At 46.8% G+C, this 15,183-nt stretch overlaps 1 protein-coding gene across 7 annotated transcripts in view; it reads left to right on the top strand.

Annotated features, from left to right (window-relative positions):
- The window catches only part of ITGA11 (integrin subunit alpha 11), a 158,443-nt gene extending 144,724 nt beyond the window's left edge, over positions 1-13,719 (top strand). For 6 of the 7 annotated variants that reach the window (XM_029575155.1, XM_029575153.1, XM_029575154.1 and 3 more), the window contains 5 exons: positions 337-423; positions 1,704-1,814; positions 2,362-2,457; positions 3,968-4,081; positions 8,287-13,719. In XM_029575155.1, coding sequence (XP_029431015.1) covers positions 337-423; positions 1,704-1,814; positions 2,362-2,457; positions 3,968-4,081; positions 8,287-8,358 — 480 coding nt within the window. In that variant the 3' untranslated portion in view covers positions 8,359-13,719. The remainder of the gene's footprint in view (positions 1-336; positions 424-1,703; positions 1,815-2,361; positions 2,458-3,967; positions 4,082-8,286) is intronic. The other variant, XR_003852403.1, reaches the window with a different exon arrangement.
- Positions 13,720-15,183: the final 1,464 nt, after the last annotated feature.

The following is a 15,183-nucleotide window of genomic DNA, read 5'->3' as shown; positions in this document are numbered from 1 at the left end:
ATCTTCCCATGGGTACCTCACGTTTCCTCGTCCGGGAATAGCTCCTCGTGGTGCGGCAAATTCTGCACATCATGCAGGAACGTGGAAGCTTTAGCCTCATTCATCCTTTTACCCGCATAAATTGCTTGCTAGCTTCTTCTCCCTGTGACTTAGCGTTTGCATCTTGAAAGTTATTTTTGTAATTGATGTATTAAGGCATCTCCCTGGTTGTTTTTTTATTTGTGGTAAGCAATAGGAAACATTCTGAGATCACACATCACAGAAAAGGGGGTAGCCATCAATGACTTTTCAGCTTCCAGAGGTCACTTACTGCTTTCCTTTTTCTTCTCTTGAAAGGAAAACATCACCTGTAATATTTGGGGTAACAAGACAGACTACAGGCATTCTCCGTCAGAAGAGGACCTCACCCGCCACCAGCAGCTGGTAATGTCACTCCTGCAGAATTATAAAACAGGGATAGGCGACAAAAAAAAAATGTAGCTATTCCCTGTGAAGGTTCTTGTGACCCTGAGTCCTGGGTCCTCCTGGGCTTGCCATTGTGTGAGGCAAGTGGCCTTTTCCTCTGCCTCTTTCTTCTGCATAGTGCCTCTAGTGGCTGGGAGTGGTATTGCAGAGGCCTGCTCTGTGAGAGGGTCATTTTATAACAGCTCGCGTAGGGCTGAAGTGTGCTCGTTCCTCGTGCGCTACTCACACACACACATTCTCACCTGTTAGAGAGCGGGTTGCAAGGTGGGCACTGCATTTCCGCATGGACTTTTGAAAAGCAAAACTCCGCCCCCTGGAATGCCTCTGTGCAGGTCAAGTAATCGTATGTGCATAATCCTTTCGCTGCATACTTTTCTGTGCACAAACCCCAGACTCTTTTTTCAGAAATGTATAAAACTGGGTTTTGCATGTGTAACTGCTTTAGAAAATCAGGTGCTGAGCAAATAATTACCAAAGAGCACAGACGTTTCCTGGGGAATTCAGCACACAAAGGTTTCCCTGCCTTTCAGGCCAATACGGAACGGTGCTCTCGGCCACGCGCTTTTGATGCGCTATTATTACCTCTTATACAGTAAGGAGTAATAGCGCGTGGAAAACACGCAGCCAACCCCCCCCCCCCCCCCGAAACTAATAGCACCCATCATATGCAAATGCATATTGATGGCCCTATTAGGTATTCACCCTCAATAGAGAAAGCAAAATGTGCAGCCAAGCCGCACATTTTACTTTCAGAAATTAACTCCTGTCATAGCGATATGAAGTCGGAGGCCCCAAAAATAAAAAAATAAAAATCTGCCCGCGGCCCGGAAAATGGACGCTCAATTTTGCCGGCGTCCATGTTCCGAACCCATGGCTGACAGCCGCCAATAAGGAGGCACTAGGGATGCGCTAGTGTCCAAAGCACCTCCTTATTAGAGCGGGCCCTAGTTTAAATACTTAATCGCGCGCCCAGGAGAGGCGCCTGGGCGCGCGTTGGGAGTGCGGCTCTCCCGCGGAGTTTCCTGTATTGGCCTCTTGTGCGATGTCCTTTACTTGCAGACTTCTTAAAATCAAAACACAGGTGAATAAGTCCCAGCTCCGCTACCACGTAAAAGTCATGGAAAACCAGGTTCTTTATGCCCGTTTTGCTCACCGAGCCCCAGAAATCCATTTTTATGCCCGGCACAGCTAGAAAATTCAGCCTTTTATGTGACACTCATGTGGATCTCTGCTTTCAGAATCACAGTAACTCTGACGTGGTGTCGATTGATTGCAATGTGCACGTGGCCTCCGGTGAAGAAATTAACTTCCACATGCACGGAAACCTGTGGATGAAATCCCTGAACGCTGTAAGTGCCTGCTGAGACCCGGAAGGTAGTAACACAATAAACAATAGCAGTTAAGGACCATGCGTTCTGCTTCATTGCGCCAGCCTGCACTGCTCTGGCTGAGAGAGCACCCCACCTGTCAGCTGAACAAGCTTGACCATCTGCAGGGTATCGCTCTTTGTATCCAAGTCAGTCCTCTCCCGTGGGCTAGCTCTCTCCCAAGCATGCGTGGACTCTCTCACCTCTGCTGGTGGCCATGCCCGGCAGCCACCATCTCTCATGACAGAGCAATCCTCCAGCCTGCTCTGTATCACTCCCTGTGCTCAACTTTGTTTTTTACAGACAATGTCACTGCCTTGTATTTTATTGATGGCTGTTTCTGTCATATCCCTTCATTCCTTCTTTTCTCCAGTCTGAGTGACTCAAGCCTCTCACTTTCACAAGCTTTCTCTCCATGCCCTGCCTCCTTTTCCCAGCCACTGCTAGCGCTCCCAGGGGCAGAGGAATGCTGCTCTTATCTCTTTCAGCTCTTGTGGGACTCATCTCATTGCTGCTTTCCTGTTTCCAGCTCAAGTTCAGGTCTCTGAAACTCATCATCAGTGCGGCCCTGCAACGTCGCTTTCACAGCCCCTTTATCTTCAGAGAAGAGCAGCTAAGCCGTCAGGTAAAGAGAGCCAGCAGCAGAGAAGCAGCACAGTAACACCCACGTTTGTAAGACCCAGGACACCTGCGCAGCCCCAGAACATCGCAATTGTTGTCTGTGTGTGTGTGTGTGTGTGTGTTCATATATAGGAGGCTCTGTCCCTGTGTATCTGTGTATCAGGTTGTGTGTGTGTGTGTGTGTATAAAGGTTTATCTCTCTCTCTCTCTCTCTCTGTGTCTGTGTGTGTGTGTGTTCATATATAGGAGGCTCTGTCCCTGTGTATCTATGTGTATCAGGTTGTGTGTGTGTGTGTGTGTGTGTGTTCATATATAGGAGGCTCTGTCCCTGTGTATCTGTGTATCAGGTTGTGTGTGTGTGTGTGTGTATAAAGGTTTATCTCTCTCTCTCTCTCTCTCTCTCTCTGTGTCTGTGTGTGTGTGTGTTCATATATAGGAGGCTCTGTCCCTGTGCATCTATGTGTATCAGGTTGTATCTGTGTGTGTGTGTGTGTGTATATATAGGAGGCTCTGTCCCTGTCCCTGTGTATCAGGTTGTATCTGTGTGTGTATAAAGGTTTATCTTTCTGTGTGTGTGTGTGTGTATAAAAGTATATCTTTCTCTGTATGTGTGTGTGTGTGTGTGTGTGTTCATATATAGGTGGTTCTGTCCCTGTGTATCTATGTGTATCAGGTTGTATCTGTGTGTGTGTGTGTGTGTGTGTTCATATATAGGTGGTTCTGTCCATGTGTATCTATGTGTATCAGGTTGTATCTGTGTGTGTGTGTGTGTGTGTGTGTATAAAGGTTTATCTCTGTGTGTGTTCATATATAGGAGGCTCTGTCCCTGTGTATCTATGTGTATCAGGGTGTGTGTGTGTGTGTGTGTGTTCATATATAGGAGGCTCTGTCCCTGTGTATCTATGTGTATCAGGTTGTGTGTGTGTGTGTATAAAGGTTTTCTCTCTCTCTCTCTCTCTCTCTCTCTGTGTGTATAAAGGTTTCTCTCTCTCTCTCTCTCTCTCTCTCTCTCTGTGTGTGTGTATAAAGGTTTCTCTCTCTCTCTCTCTCTGTGTTCATATATAGGAGGCTCTGTCCCTGTGTATCTATGTGTATCAGGTTGTGTGTGTGTGTGTATAAAGGTTTTCTCTCTCTCTCTCTCTCTCTCTCTCTCTCTGTGTATAAAGGTTTCTCTCTCTCTCTCTGTGTGTATAAAGGTTTCTCTCTCTCTCTCTCTCTCTCTCTCTCTGTGTATAAAGGTTCTCTCTCTCTCTCTCTCTCTCTCTCTGTGTATAAAGGTTTCTCTCTCTCTCTCTGTGTTCATATATAGGAGGCTCTGTCCCTGTGTATCTATGTGTATCAGGTTGTGTGTGTGTGTGTATAAAGGTTTCTCTCTCTCTCTCTCTCTCTCTCTGTATAAAGGTTTCTCTCTCTCTCTCTCTCTCTGTGTTCATATATAGGTGGGTCCATCTTTGCACGTTTATATACTGAACTGTCCACATCACTAAATGTAATTTGGTATTTCTGTATTTCAGATTACAGTGGAGATTTCCAAGCAGGAAGCATGGGAGATCCCAGTCTGGATAATAATTGGGAGCACATTAGGGGGGCTGCTGCTTCTAGCACTGCTCGTCCTGGCACTATGGAAGGTAAGGGCAGGTAGCAAGTGTTTCTGTGCCCGGTCATAGTGGTGGAAACAGGGACTGGAAAGAGCCTGCTGGCAGTCAGAGATTGTATTTATTTATTTATTTAGTGCTTTTTTTATACCGGCATTCATGATACAGATCAGATCATATCTGGGGCCCAGGTTGTCATGGGAAGTGCCTTAAGGAGATTGCTCCTGTCATCCGCATGCCTACTACTCCAGCCATGCCAGGACTGCCGCCCCAGTACGCATCTTTTAGTGATGTGTTTTCCAAAGAAGCTGCTGACATCCTTCCTCCGCATAGGTCCTATGACTGTGCCATAAGACTGAAACCCAATACTGAACTTCCTAAAGGACGGGTCTATCCACTCTCAGCGATTGAGAACAAGGCGATGTCCAAATACATCGAGGAGAATTTACAGAAGGGGTTTATTAGGCCATCGAAGTCTCCAGCTGGCACAGGCTTCTTCTTTGTGGGGAAGAAGGATGGTACCCTACGTCCTGGTATCGATTACCGAGGTCTGAACGAGATCACGATGAAAGACCGCTACCCCCTGCCTTTAATCTCAGAGCTGTTTGAACGGCTTCAGGGGGCCGAAATATTCTCAAACCTTGACCTGAAGGGAGCCTATAACTTAATTCGCATTCGTAGTTTTTGGTTTAACGCCTTACTTCGGATCCATAAGCCAGCTAGAGCACTTAGGTCTTCACAACTTAATTTACTTGAAGTCCCTTCAGTGAGATTAGCCCATTTACATTACACAAGAGAAACATCTTTCTCCATAGCGGCACCTAATTGCTGGAACATGATTCCTTATGAACTACGATCTATTGAAGATGTTAAAAAATTTAAAGCTGCTTTTAAGGAATATTTGTTGAATCGTGTGTATAACTGTTAAAGGTAATACTTGAACAAGTTAATGCATAAGGTAATGAATATCAGATAATACTTTATGAGTTAGTTTCTATGAAACCATTTTTGTATTTGTCTTCGTTTGTGTCGCTTTTATTATGTGTGTGTATTTTGTATATCGCCTAGGCCTAACAGTGTTAGGCGATTAATAAATTTTATAAATGAATGTAAATGAAATGAATGAATGTAGTGGCGACGAATGGAAAACAGCCTTCAACACTCGAGACGGCCATTTTGAGTACTTAGTTATGCCCTTCGGCCTGTGCAACGCACCCGCTATATTTCAGAACACGATGAACGACATCCTGCGGGACCTGCTGTACAAGAGTGTCATGGTATACCTGGATGATATCCTGATATTTTCCCAGGATTTGCCCACTCATCTAGAGGATGTCAAACAAGTACTACACTGACTCTGTGAACACCTGCTCTACGCCAAACTCTCCAAGTGCGAATTTCATAAAGACTCAGTGCCTTTTCTTGGCTATATCGTGTCTAAAGATGGCTTCCAGATGGACCCTCAAAAGCTCGAGAGTATCAAAAATTGGTCCCAACCTACCAGCCTGAAGGCCCTGAGACGATTCCTGGGGTTTACCAACTATTATAGAAACTTTATAAAGAACTATTCTTCTTTAACAGTACCCTTGACCGCAATGACCTGCAAGGGTGCCAACGCTTCAAAATGGTCTGCGGAGGCCATTTCCGCATTTGAGAAACTAAAGACTGCCTTTTCCACGGAACCATGCCTGCGGCATCCTGACCCCAACAAGCCCTTTATCGTAGAAGTTGACGCTTCAGTTGTCGGCGTGGGGGCTGTATTGAGCCAGACGGGAGACTCTTAAGCCTTACGTCCCTGCTCTTTCTTCTCACGACATTTCTCCCCGGCAGAGAAGAACTATGGGATCGGCGATAAAGAGTTCTTGGCAATAAAGCTTGCATTCGAGGAATAGTGGCCTTGGCTTGAAGGCGCTCAACATCAAATAACCGTATTCACGGACCACAAAAATCTAGAGTATCTCCACCATGCGCAACATCTTAACCACAGACAAGCTAGATGGTACTTATTTTTCAATCGTTTTGGCTTTGTGCTTAAATATCACCCCGGAGACAGAAATACCAGAGCTGATGCCTTGTCACACTCCTTTCTCTTGAAGGATGTGCTTGAAGAACCTCAGCACATAATTGACCCGAAGAAAGTCATCTTGGCGACTACACATTCTGTGCCCGCTGGTAAGCCCATCGTGCCTAAACACCTCAGGACAAAAGTGCTCTTTTGGGCGCACGATTCCAAGCAGGCTGGCCATCCTGGTCAACGCCGTACCCTGCTCAAGATCCAGAAGTTTTATTGGTGGCCTACTATCAAGAAGGATACCCTATCCTACGTGGCATCCTGTACCAACTGTGCCAAACACAAACCTGCTTCTGGCCAACATGAGGTTTGCTGCAACCACTGCCAGTTCCGGAACAGCCCTGGTCACACATCGCTACTGATTTTGTAGTCTATTTACCCCCTTCTGGAGGAATGAATACCATCTGGGTAATAGTCGATCGCTTCAGCAAGATGGCCCATTTCGTGGCGCTGCCTGGTTTACCTTCAGCCTTGGAGCTTGCGAAGCTCTTCATATCGCACATTTTTCGCCTTCACGGCCTACCAAGACACATTGTCTCAGACCGAGGATCTCAATTCACGACAAGATTCTGGAAGGCTTTGTGCAAGTTATTCGACATCTCTCTAGACTACACTTCAGCCTATCATCTGCAATCAAATGGCCAAACAGAACAGATGAATAGAACCTTAAAACAGTTCATTCAAGCCTACGTGAATTGCCATCAGAATAACTGGGCTGAACTGTTACCTTGGGCTGAATTCGCCATCAACTCTCATCCAGCAACATCAACTGGATCAACACCTTTTGAAGTGGTATATGGACGCTCTCCAACATCGCCACTTCCACTGAAGCTCTCAGTGACGTCCTCAGCAGCTCAATCTACTGCTGATGAAATCCATAACCAGTGGACTCAGACGAAAGACATAATAGTTAAAGCGAGTGACTGCGCTAAGAAGTTTTATGATGCTCACCATTCTCAAGCGCCTGTCTTCAAACCCAGTGACAAAGTCTGGTTATCTACCAAACATCTCAGACTGAAGTTACCCTCCACTCGGTTCGCTCCTCGCTACGTTGGACTATTTACAATTCTCAGACGTCTTGGCAACATCACCTACAGTCTGAAGTTACCACCCGGACTAAACATCCACAACGCTTTTCACGTTTCACTCTTGAAACCTCTCATACTCAGTGAATTCTCTTCCAAGACTCAGAAACCACCTGCCATCAACGCAGACGATGACCTAGAATTCAAGGTTGAAGAGATTCTTGATGTCCGAAGACGAGGCAAAACACTTGAATAACTCCTTTCTTTGGGAGGGTTTCGGCCCCGAAGAAAACTCTTGGGAGCCTCAGGCTAACATCCTTGATAAGGAGATGCTTCATCAATTTCATCTAGCGCATCCTTCAAAACTTAAACCTGGTACCCGCAGGAGACCACCCTTTGAAGGGGGGTACTGTTACGACTGTTCCTGCCCGACGTCTCCACTCCACCCCCTTTACTTCTCTGGTGACAGCCATAGTGTCCAAGGGTCCACCCAAAACCTTACAAACAATAACAAATCATTGATTGGGGAGGATATAAAATGAAAGCAAAATCCCTGGGTAGTGCAAAGGCTTCAAGGTACCAGTGCCCAGCCCTGGTTCAGATTGAACTGGAAGCACAAAGGAGAAGGAAGAAACTGCTGGATCCTAAAAAAAAAAAAAAAATCAAAGGAACATAATAGTGCACAACTCTGTGCCAGGTGAAGCAGCAGCAATGGCAACACAGCCTGCAGTTCTCCCTCCTGGCCACTAGATGTCAGCAGCAATACCATCAAGGTGCCTGCAGTCTCTCTTAGAGTTGCTGCTCCTCCCCCAGCTATTGGCCCTTTCCTGCTTGTTTACTCTGATTGGATGGAGCCCCCGTTTTCAGTGGAGTCGGTGGCAGGGCCACAGCTGATGTGTGCATTCTTCATCCTGTGGTGAGAGGCTAATTATGCAGCCTCTCCTTCAGCCAGGGACTCGCAGGAGACTGGGGGCTCCGGTTGGGGCCTTTTGCTTCCGAGCATGGCCATGAGTGGGGGTCATGGGATATTGGATGTAAAAGTAAAGTGGGGTGGTGTGGGCCCTTGGTTCTGAGAGAAAAGGGTCATGGGAGTCATTGGTTCTGAAGTGACTGTGCTCACAGATTTGTCTTTTTTTTTTCAGCTGGGATTCTTCAAACGTTCCTCTCCACAGCGAGGTGATGAGCAGGAGCCAGATGGTAAAGCCCTGGAATAACCAGTGCATCCAGCGAGAGGTGGCAGGAAGCACGTGTGAGGGAGGTGCCCGCTGCACAACTCACATACAGCAACAGACAGGATACCCAAACCATATCAAAGCGGTGCAGAGACGAAGCACCGTCTTCCCATAACTGAGCATCGTGTAGGAAACACGAGACTGCAGTAAACAGGTTGGGCCCCTCCCTCCCTCCTCCGAGTCCTGGGCCCTCCTGCACCCAGGATACAGTCAGCTCCCTGGGGCTCATCCCAGGTCCTTGACCCCTCCCTCCCTCAACAGAGGGCTCGGTTAGGCCCCTGGGGCTGATCTTCCCTCACCCCGGGGATAGTAAAAGCCACTGGGGCGGCTCCTGCTTTTTTTTCTTTTCTTTTTCAAAGTTGAGTGTATTTATTTTTGAAGTTGTGTGTTTAAGAGTATTTATTTGTGGAGTTCTCATTTACATTATCCCAATTTCACAGGCTTAGCTTTGAGGGCCAAACAGGAGCCTGCTCTGCTGCTCAGACTGGATCCTGGCACTGTGCATGGGATTGGGGTCCCCTCTTCTCCCCCACAGGGGTCAGGGGGTCTGCGTGCTCTGCTTATTATCGGACTGAATGCTGGCAGAGATTTGTACTTCACTGGGTTTTCTCATTATTTCACTTTCTGTAGTAGGTTTGTAACTCTGTCTTCCCCTGTTTCCCCGTTAGCAAGACCACTCTCATTAACAGCCCAAAAGCAGTTTGCTATCCTCCCTGTCTTTGTTGTAAAACGCCAATAGGGTTTCTTTTGTAAGGCCTCGATTCTCTAAGAATGTCACTGCCTCTTATTCTTGGTACAGCCATCACCCTATTTTCAGAAGGATTTGCTTCATTTTGAATTGCTTTGGAGGATTTCTGAGCTCTTGCCCGTGGCACTGCCACAGTCACAGAGCGGAAGAGTTTTATCTGCACAAGTCCTGTTTGCATATATTTACCTTTTTTGGAGAAATTGGACAAATGTTGGCCACATCTCCCTCCAGGAAAAGAAGTGAATAATACAGTGACCTACACTGCAGCTCATGAAAGAAGCAGGATGTGCGTTTATGTGCCAGGATCAGGTGCCTTTCCTACAAGCAACGAGTTTACAGTACCTAAGTATGTCCCAAAATTCCTCTGTACAAGTTGTTTTTTTAAATTAAATTGTGTATCTTTTGTGGTTAAGGCACCATTGCTTTCTGTTACTCTCAATGAGGAAACCTGAAAGCACGACACAGCCAAATTAATCTCATAAGAGCCAGCGAGAGAAAAATGTGCAAAACATTTCACTTAAAGGAAGGTCTTTCTGGCTATAAGGGACTGTACCTGCCCGGCCACTGGATGGAAGGACCACGGGCAGCTCTGGTTCTACTCTGCTTGTGGCAGCGCCCCCTCTCCTACCAAGGTCACCCTGAGTTTTACACAGCTCTGTACTGCGTATGGCCGAGGCCTGAAGCATTACCAAGAAAGGTGCAGCTTGAAATGCAGTCATTTTTGGGTCATTCTTAGGCAGTTTTTGTGCCTAAAGCCAGCACTGAGAAGGAAAGAGCTCTACGTTTCTCCTTCATGATGTGCGGGTTTGTCCAGGCTTGCCCGAGGTCAACCCTACATCTGTGCAAAATCACCTGACCGTCCTGACTTCAAGCCTGTTTTGTGCCTGTAAATGATGCTCTGAAATTGACGTGGGCTCAGTGCATGCACTGGGGTGGCAGTGGCAGCACGGGTGGATCATGGTGCACGTAAGTTCACCCACGCAATTCCATGCACATTTACAAAGTGAATTTGTGTATAAATTCACTTAGAAATTCCGAGAAAGGTCTGCATGGAAAAATTACCCTCCCCAAGAGCCGTGGAGTAATGCTGCCGTCTGGTGGCCAGTTTGAATAGTGCAGGCTGGACTGACGATTATTAAACGTGTGGGTTGTAATCCGTTCACTTTACAGGCGCTTGGCCCAATCTAAAAAAAAAGGTATCAGCTGGTAAGGCAAGGGATTAGACGCAGCAGTACAAGTGAATAGAGATACTCTACATCCCTTTAAAAAATACTGTCAGACAAGACGGCAGCAACAAAACCTGCACGCGCTGGAGAAAACAGCTGCCGGCAAAGCAAAACGACATAAAGCACAATTTTTGCTTTTCAATTGAGCCTTTGACGCACGGCAAGACTTGATGCTAGCTCCAGGGCTGGCGTTAAATTTTCTGTACTAAAAAGTGCGCACTGAGTGCACAGCGATTTTTTTGGCACTTACATGTAATGAACGCTATCAGCTAGACCTTGGCTTGGACACACTAATCCCCTTATTGCATCAGGTGTTGGTCCAAGTGCAGGTCAACCTGTGCACGAGGCTGAGCACACTATTACATGGGCCCCCGAGGAAGCCGGATCACATTAAATGAAAGATGAAATCATGCGATCAAAAGGAGGGCAATGCCTAGGAATGCTTTGCAGATGGTGAACATCGTTTTAACATCTAATTGTACATATCTGAAAAGCACACTGAGGGGGGGAGCAATGGGGTTCATATGTAGAACGCTGAAAGCATGGGCAGAACGTAAAATGAAGAAAGATGAACTTCACCGAGCAGAAAGTGGACACCGTCCGGGAAGGCAGCTACGGTTCTTGAGGAAGGAAGATCTTAAATGTCTGCTCCTAACCTGTAGAATGAAAGGAAAGACAAGAAGAGGAAGACCAAAACTAAACTTTACAACTCATATTAAGAAGACTGGTATTCACAACCATGAAATGAACACCTTAAGAAACCAAGGACAGGGGACGACCTGTAAGGACCTGGAACCAAGGAGAAAAAATGAGCTTTGCAAGTGCCTGCCCTCGATGCCACAAACAGGTCTCATTTCTAAATTATCGACAGTGGATATTGCTGAGGCTTCTTTGTACCCAGTGACTCCAGTTTATGATGGTGAAGAGCTGGTGGCCTGGAACCCAAGTGCCTGCCCTCGCTGGCCACAAACAGGTCTCATTTCTAAATTATCGACAGTGGATATTGCTGAGGCTTCTTTGTACCCAGTGACTCCAGTTTATGATGGGGAAGAGCTGGTGGCCTGGAACCCAAGTGCCTGCCCTCGATGCCACAAACAGGTCTCATTTCTAAATTATCGACAGTGGATATTGCTGAGGCTTCTTTGCACCCAGTGACTCCAGTTTATGATGGTGAAGAGCTGGTGGCCTGGAACCCAAGTGCCTGCCCTCGCTGGCCACAAACAGGTCTCATTTCTAAATTATCGACAGTGGATATTGCTGAGGCTTCTTTGTACCCAGTGACTCCAGTTTATGATGGTGAAAAGCTGGTGGCCTGGAACCCAAGTGCCTGCCCTCGCTGGCCACAAACAGGTCTCATTTCTAAATTATCGACAGTGGATATTGCTGAGGCTTCTTTGCACCCAGTGACTCCAGTTTATGATGGTGAAGAGCTGGTGGCCTGGAACCCAAGTGCCTGCCCTCGCTGGCCACAAACAGGTCTCATTTCTAAATTATCAACAGTGGATATTGCTGAGGCTTCTTTGTACCCAGTGACTCCAGTTTATGATGGTGAAAAGCTGGCTGTCCTGGAAACCAAGTGCCTGCCCTCGATGCCACAAACAGGTCTCATTTCTAAATTATTGAGAGTGGATACTGGTGAGGCTTCTTTGCACCCAGTGACTCCAGTTTATGATGGTGAAGAGCTGGTGGCCTGGAACCCAAGTGCCTGCCCTCGCTGGCCACAAACAGGTCTCATTTCTAAATTATCGACAGTGGATATTGCTGAGGCTTCTTTGTACCCAGTGACTCCAGTTTATGATGGTGAAGAGCTGGCTGTCCTGGAACCCAGACATTTGCAGTACAAGCTACAACCGTAGATGCTCTTTAAGACTTGGTTGCTTCATGATTTTTGTGACCCATTTTCTAATCATTCATGAAAACCAATGCCCAAAAGACAATTCTGAGAAACATCTCTCATCATAAAGCCCGCTGCTCATGAATTATCAGGGGCAATCAGCACACTGGGCCTTGCCGTGTAGGAGAGCCCTTAATGCCTGCAGCCCATGGTCCCTCAGCAGTAAGGGGCTTTGTTGTAAATCTGACACTTCTGGAGTCTGGACTCGCTCAATAAGGAAACAGATTAGCTGCCTTCCTCGGGCCTTAGGTTTCAATCTCCCAGCAGATGAAATTGTATCGCTTGGAATAAAGGATTCGTCTCCCTGTCGCTTTTAATTGAGGTTCATTCCCTAATGGTCTCCACAAATAAAGAAGTTACACTTTGATAATTTAGAGGCATTTCAGTGTTATCGTGGTCGCCTCATGAATGCCCCAGCTTACTTTGAAAAGAAATAATGACAGCAAAAGCCTGCAACTTGCCTGCTTTAATTCCTCAGTGCCAAAGAAACAGGGCAGTTCACCGGGTCTGCTGCCATCACTGTGGACACTTCAGCAGTGCTTGCCACTCCCTCTACCCCCTCCTGCTGCCATCACCATGAGCCACTGAAATCCCCCCCTCCTGCTGCCATCACCACGAGCCACTGAAATCCACCCCTCCTGCTGCCATCACCACGACCCACGGAAATCCACCCCTCCTGCTGCCATCACCATAAGTCACTGAAATCTACCACTTGTGCTGCCAGCACTGCTACCACTAATAGGATCCACCTCCGTTGCCACAGCAATCCACACTTCCTGCCATCACCACCATGATCTGCCCTGGCTACCAATGCAATGCAGACTTCCTACTGCCACCACAATCCATCCTTCCTGCGGCCACCATTGTGATCCACCTTTGCGGCTACCGCCAGGGTTGAGCACTGCTGCTATTGCAATCTACCCCTTTTCCTACCTCTGCTGCCACCTCCGGGATCCACCTTTGCCACTATCCTCCTGCTGCCACCAATCTGCCCCTACTACTGTGAACCCGCCTCTGCTGCCACTACCTTGGCTACCACCATTGTATTGCCACACCTGCCGCCACAATTGTGGGTGATGGGGTCCATCACAGCACTCCGAGTGCTACTCAAGGGTTCAATTTAAGTCGTTTCCCCTTCAGCAGTGCCATTGTGTAAAAGTTCCCAAAATGTAAGACATTTTTAGAAAAGTTAAAAAGCTTTGCACCGTAAAATGCCTCTTTCAGATCACCTCTCCGAGCAGTGCCTCAGCACTATAGGCTTCAGCTCCCAGTAGATTAAATCTCAAACGGCTGATGGCTGTCCATTTCCTTCTTGCTATTACTTCGGTTGCCATTTTTTTTCTAAGTATGTGTTTAGGTTGTAAAATGAAACATGTAAGCTGGATGTGGTGATGTCTGTGCGGAGAATTGTGATGTAGAATTGAATGATGTACAGTACACTTACGTCCAAGGAAATAAACCCCTTTGGAAACCCAGAGTATTGCACTGTGGAAGTCTCCCTCCCGTCACCTTTCACATGACGTCTTGGTGCTGACGCTTCCAGTGGTGCAGCTGCAGGCTCCTCCTTCAGCCTGTGGAAAGGACCGAGACATGAGATGAGCTGGGCTGGTCTCATGTAGAACAGACCTGCCTTTCCAGATGCTGGGGTGGTGCATGTTCTCAGAAGGGGGTCTGCATTTGGGCTGCAGCATTTCTACTTCGATGTGGGAAGATGGAGGAAATCTGTTTCCCTGCTAAAGGTAATTCTTTTCTCCCGTTTTCATGGTCTTTCAGGAACAGTGCTACCTTGTTCTTCCTCAGGGAGCCATAAATCAAAAATCAGCAGTTCCCTGTACTACCCGGATCAGTCCAGACCATGGGTTGAGCCTCCTGTCCAGCAGATGGAGACAGACCAAAACTGTGAGGGTTTCCTATATCAGGACACAGCCTACCCTGCAGCCCTTCAGTATTCGTCTGTCTCCAGCAGGTGCAGGCAGCTGAACCTACGGTTCCCTTTCTTCTTCTTCCCTTAGTTTCCCTGAGGGGATTTTTCTTTCCTTTTGGTCTGGATCAAGCAAGTATTTAATTCTTGTTTTAAAAAAAAAAAAAAAAAGCAGACTTTGAAAGTTTTCTACTTTTTTTCCTCACAGAGACAGTTCGGTCTCTCCATTCTTTTCATGTCAATCAGTCCGTGAAACTTCCGGCTTTTTCTTCGTCAGAAGTAGCAAATACAACTGGGGGTGATCTGCGCATCTCAATGTGAAACGGGTCTTGCTGCGTTACCTTCAGGTTACAAATGAGTTCTGGGTCTCTGACCACTTGTTTGTTCTGTGGTGTGGGCCAAATAAAGAACATAAGAACATAAGAAATTGCCATGCTGGGTCAGACCAAGGGTCCATCAAGCCCAGCATCCTATTTCCAACAGTGGCCAAACCAGGCCACAAGAACCTGGCAATTACCCAAACACTAAGAAGATCCCATGCTACTGATGCAATTAATAGCAGTGGCTATTCCCTAAGTAAACTTGATTAATATCCGTTAATGGACTTCTTCAAAAACTTATCCAAACCTTTTTTGAACCCAGCTACACTAACTGCACTAACCACATCCTCTGGCAACAAATTCCAGAGCTTTATTGTGCGTTGAGTGAAAAAGAATTTTCTCCGATTAGTCTTAAATGTGTTACTTGCTAACTTCATGGAATGCCCTCTAGTCCTTCTATTATTCGAAAGTGTAAATAACCGAGTCACATCTACTCGTTCAAGACCTCTCATGATCTTAAAGACCTCTATCATATCCCCCCCCTCAGCCGTCTCTTCTCCAAGCTGAAAAGTCCTAACCTCTTCAGCCTTTCCTCATAGGGGAGCTGTTCCATCCCCTTTATCATTTTGGTTGCCCTTCTCTGTACCTTCTCCATCTCAACTATATCTTTTTTGAAATGCAGCGACTAGAATTGTACA

Source organism: Rhinatrema bivittatum, chromosome 13, assembly GCF_901001135.1.
Source record: "Rhinatrema bivittatum chromosome 13, aRhiBiv1.1, whole genome shotgun sequence".
NCBI lineage: Eukaryota > Metazoa > Chordata > Amphibia > Gymnophiona > Rhinatrematidae > Rhinatrema > Rhinatrema bivittatum.
This window is presented reverse-complemented; position numbering and strand designations above follow the sequence as displayed.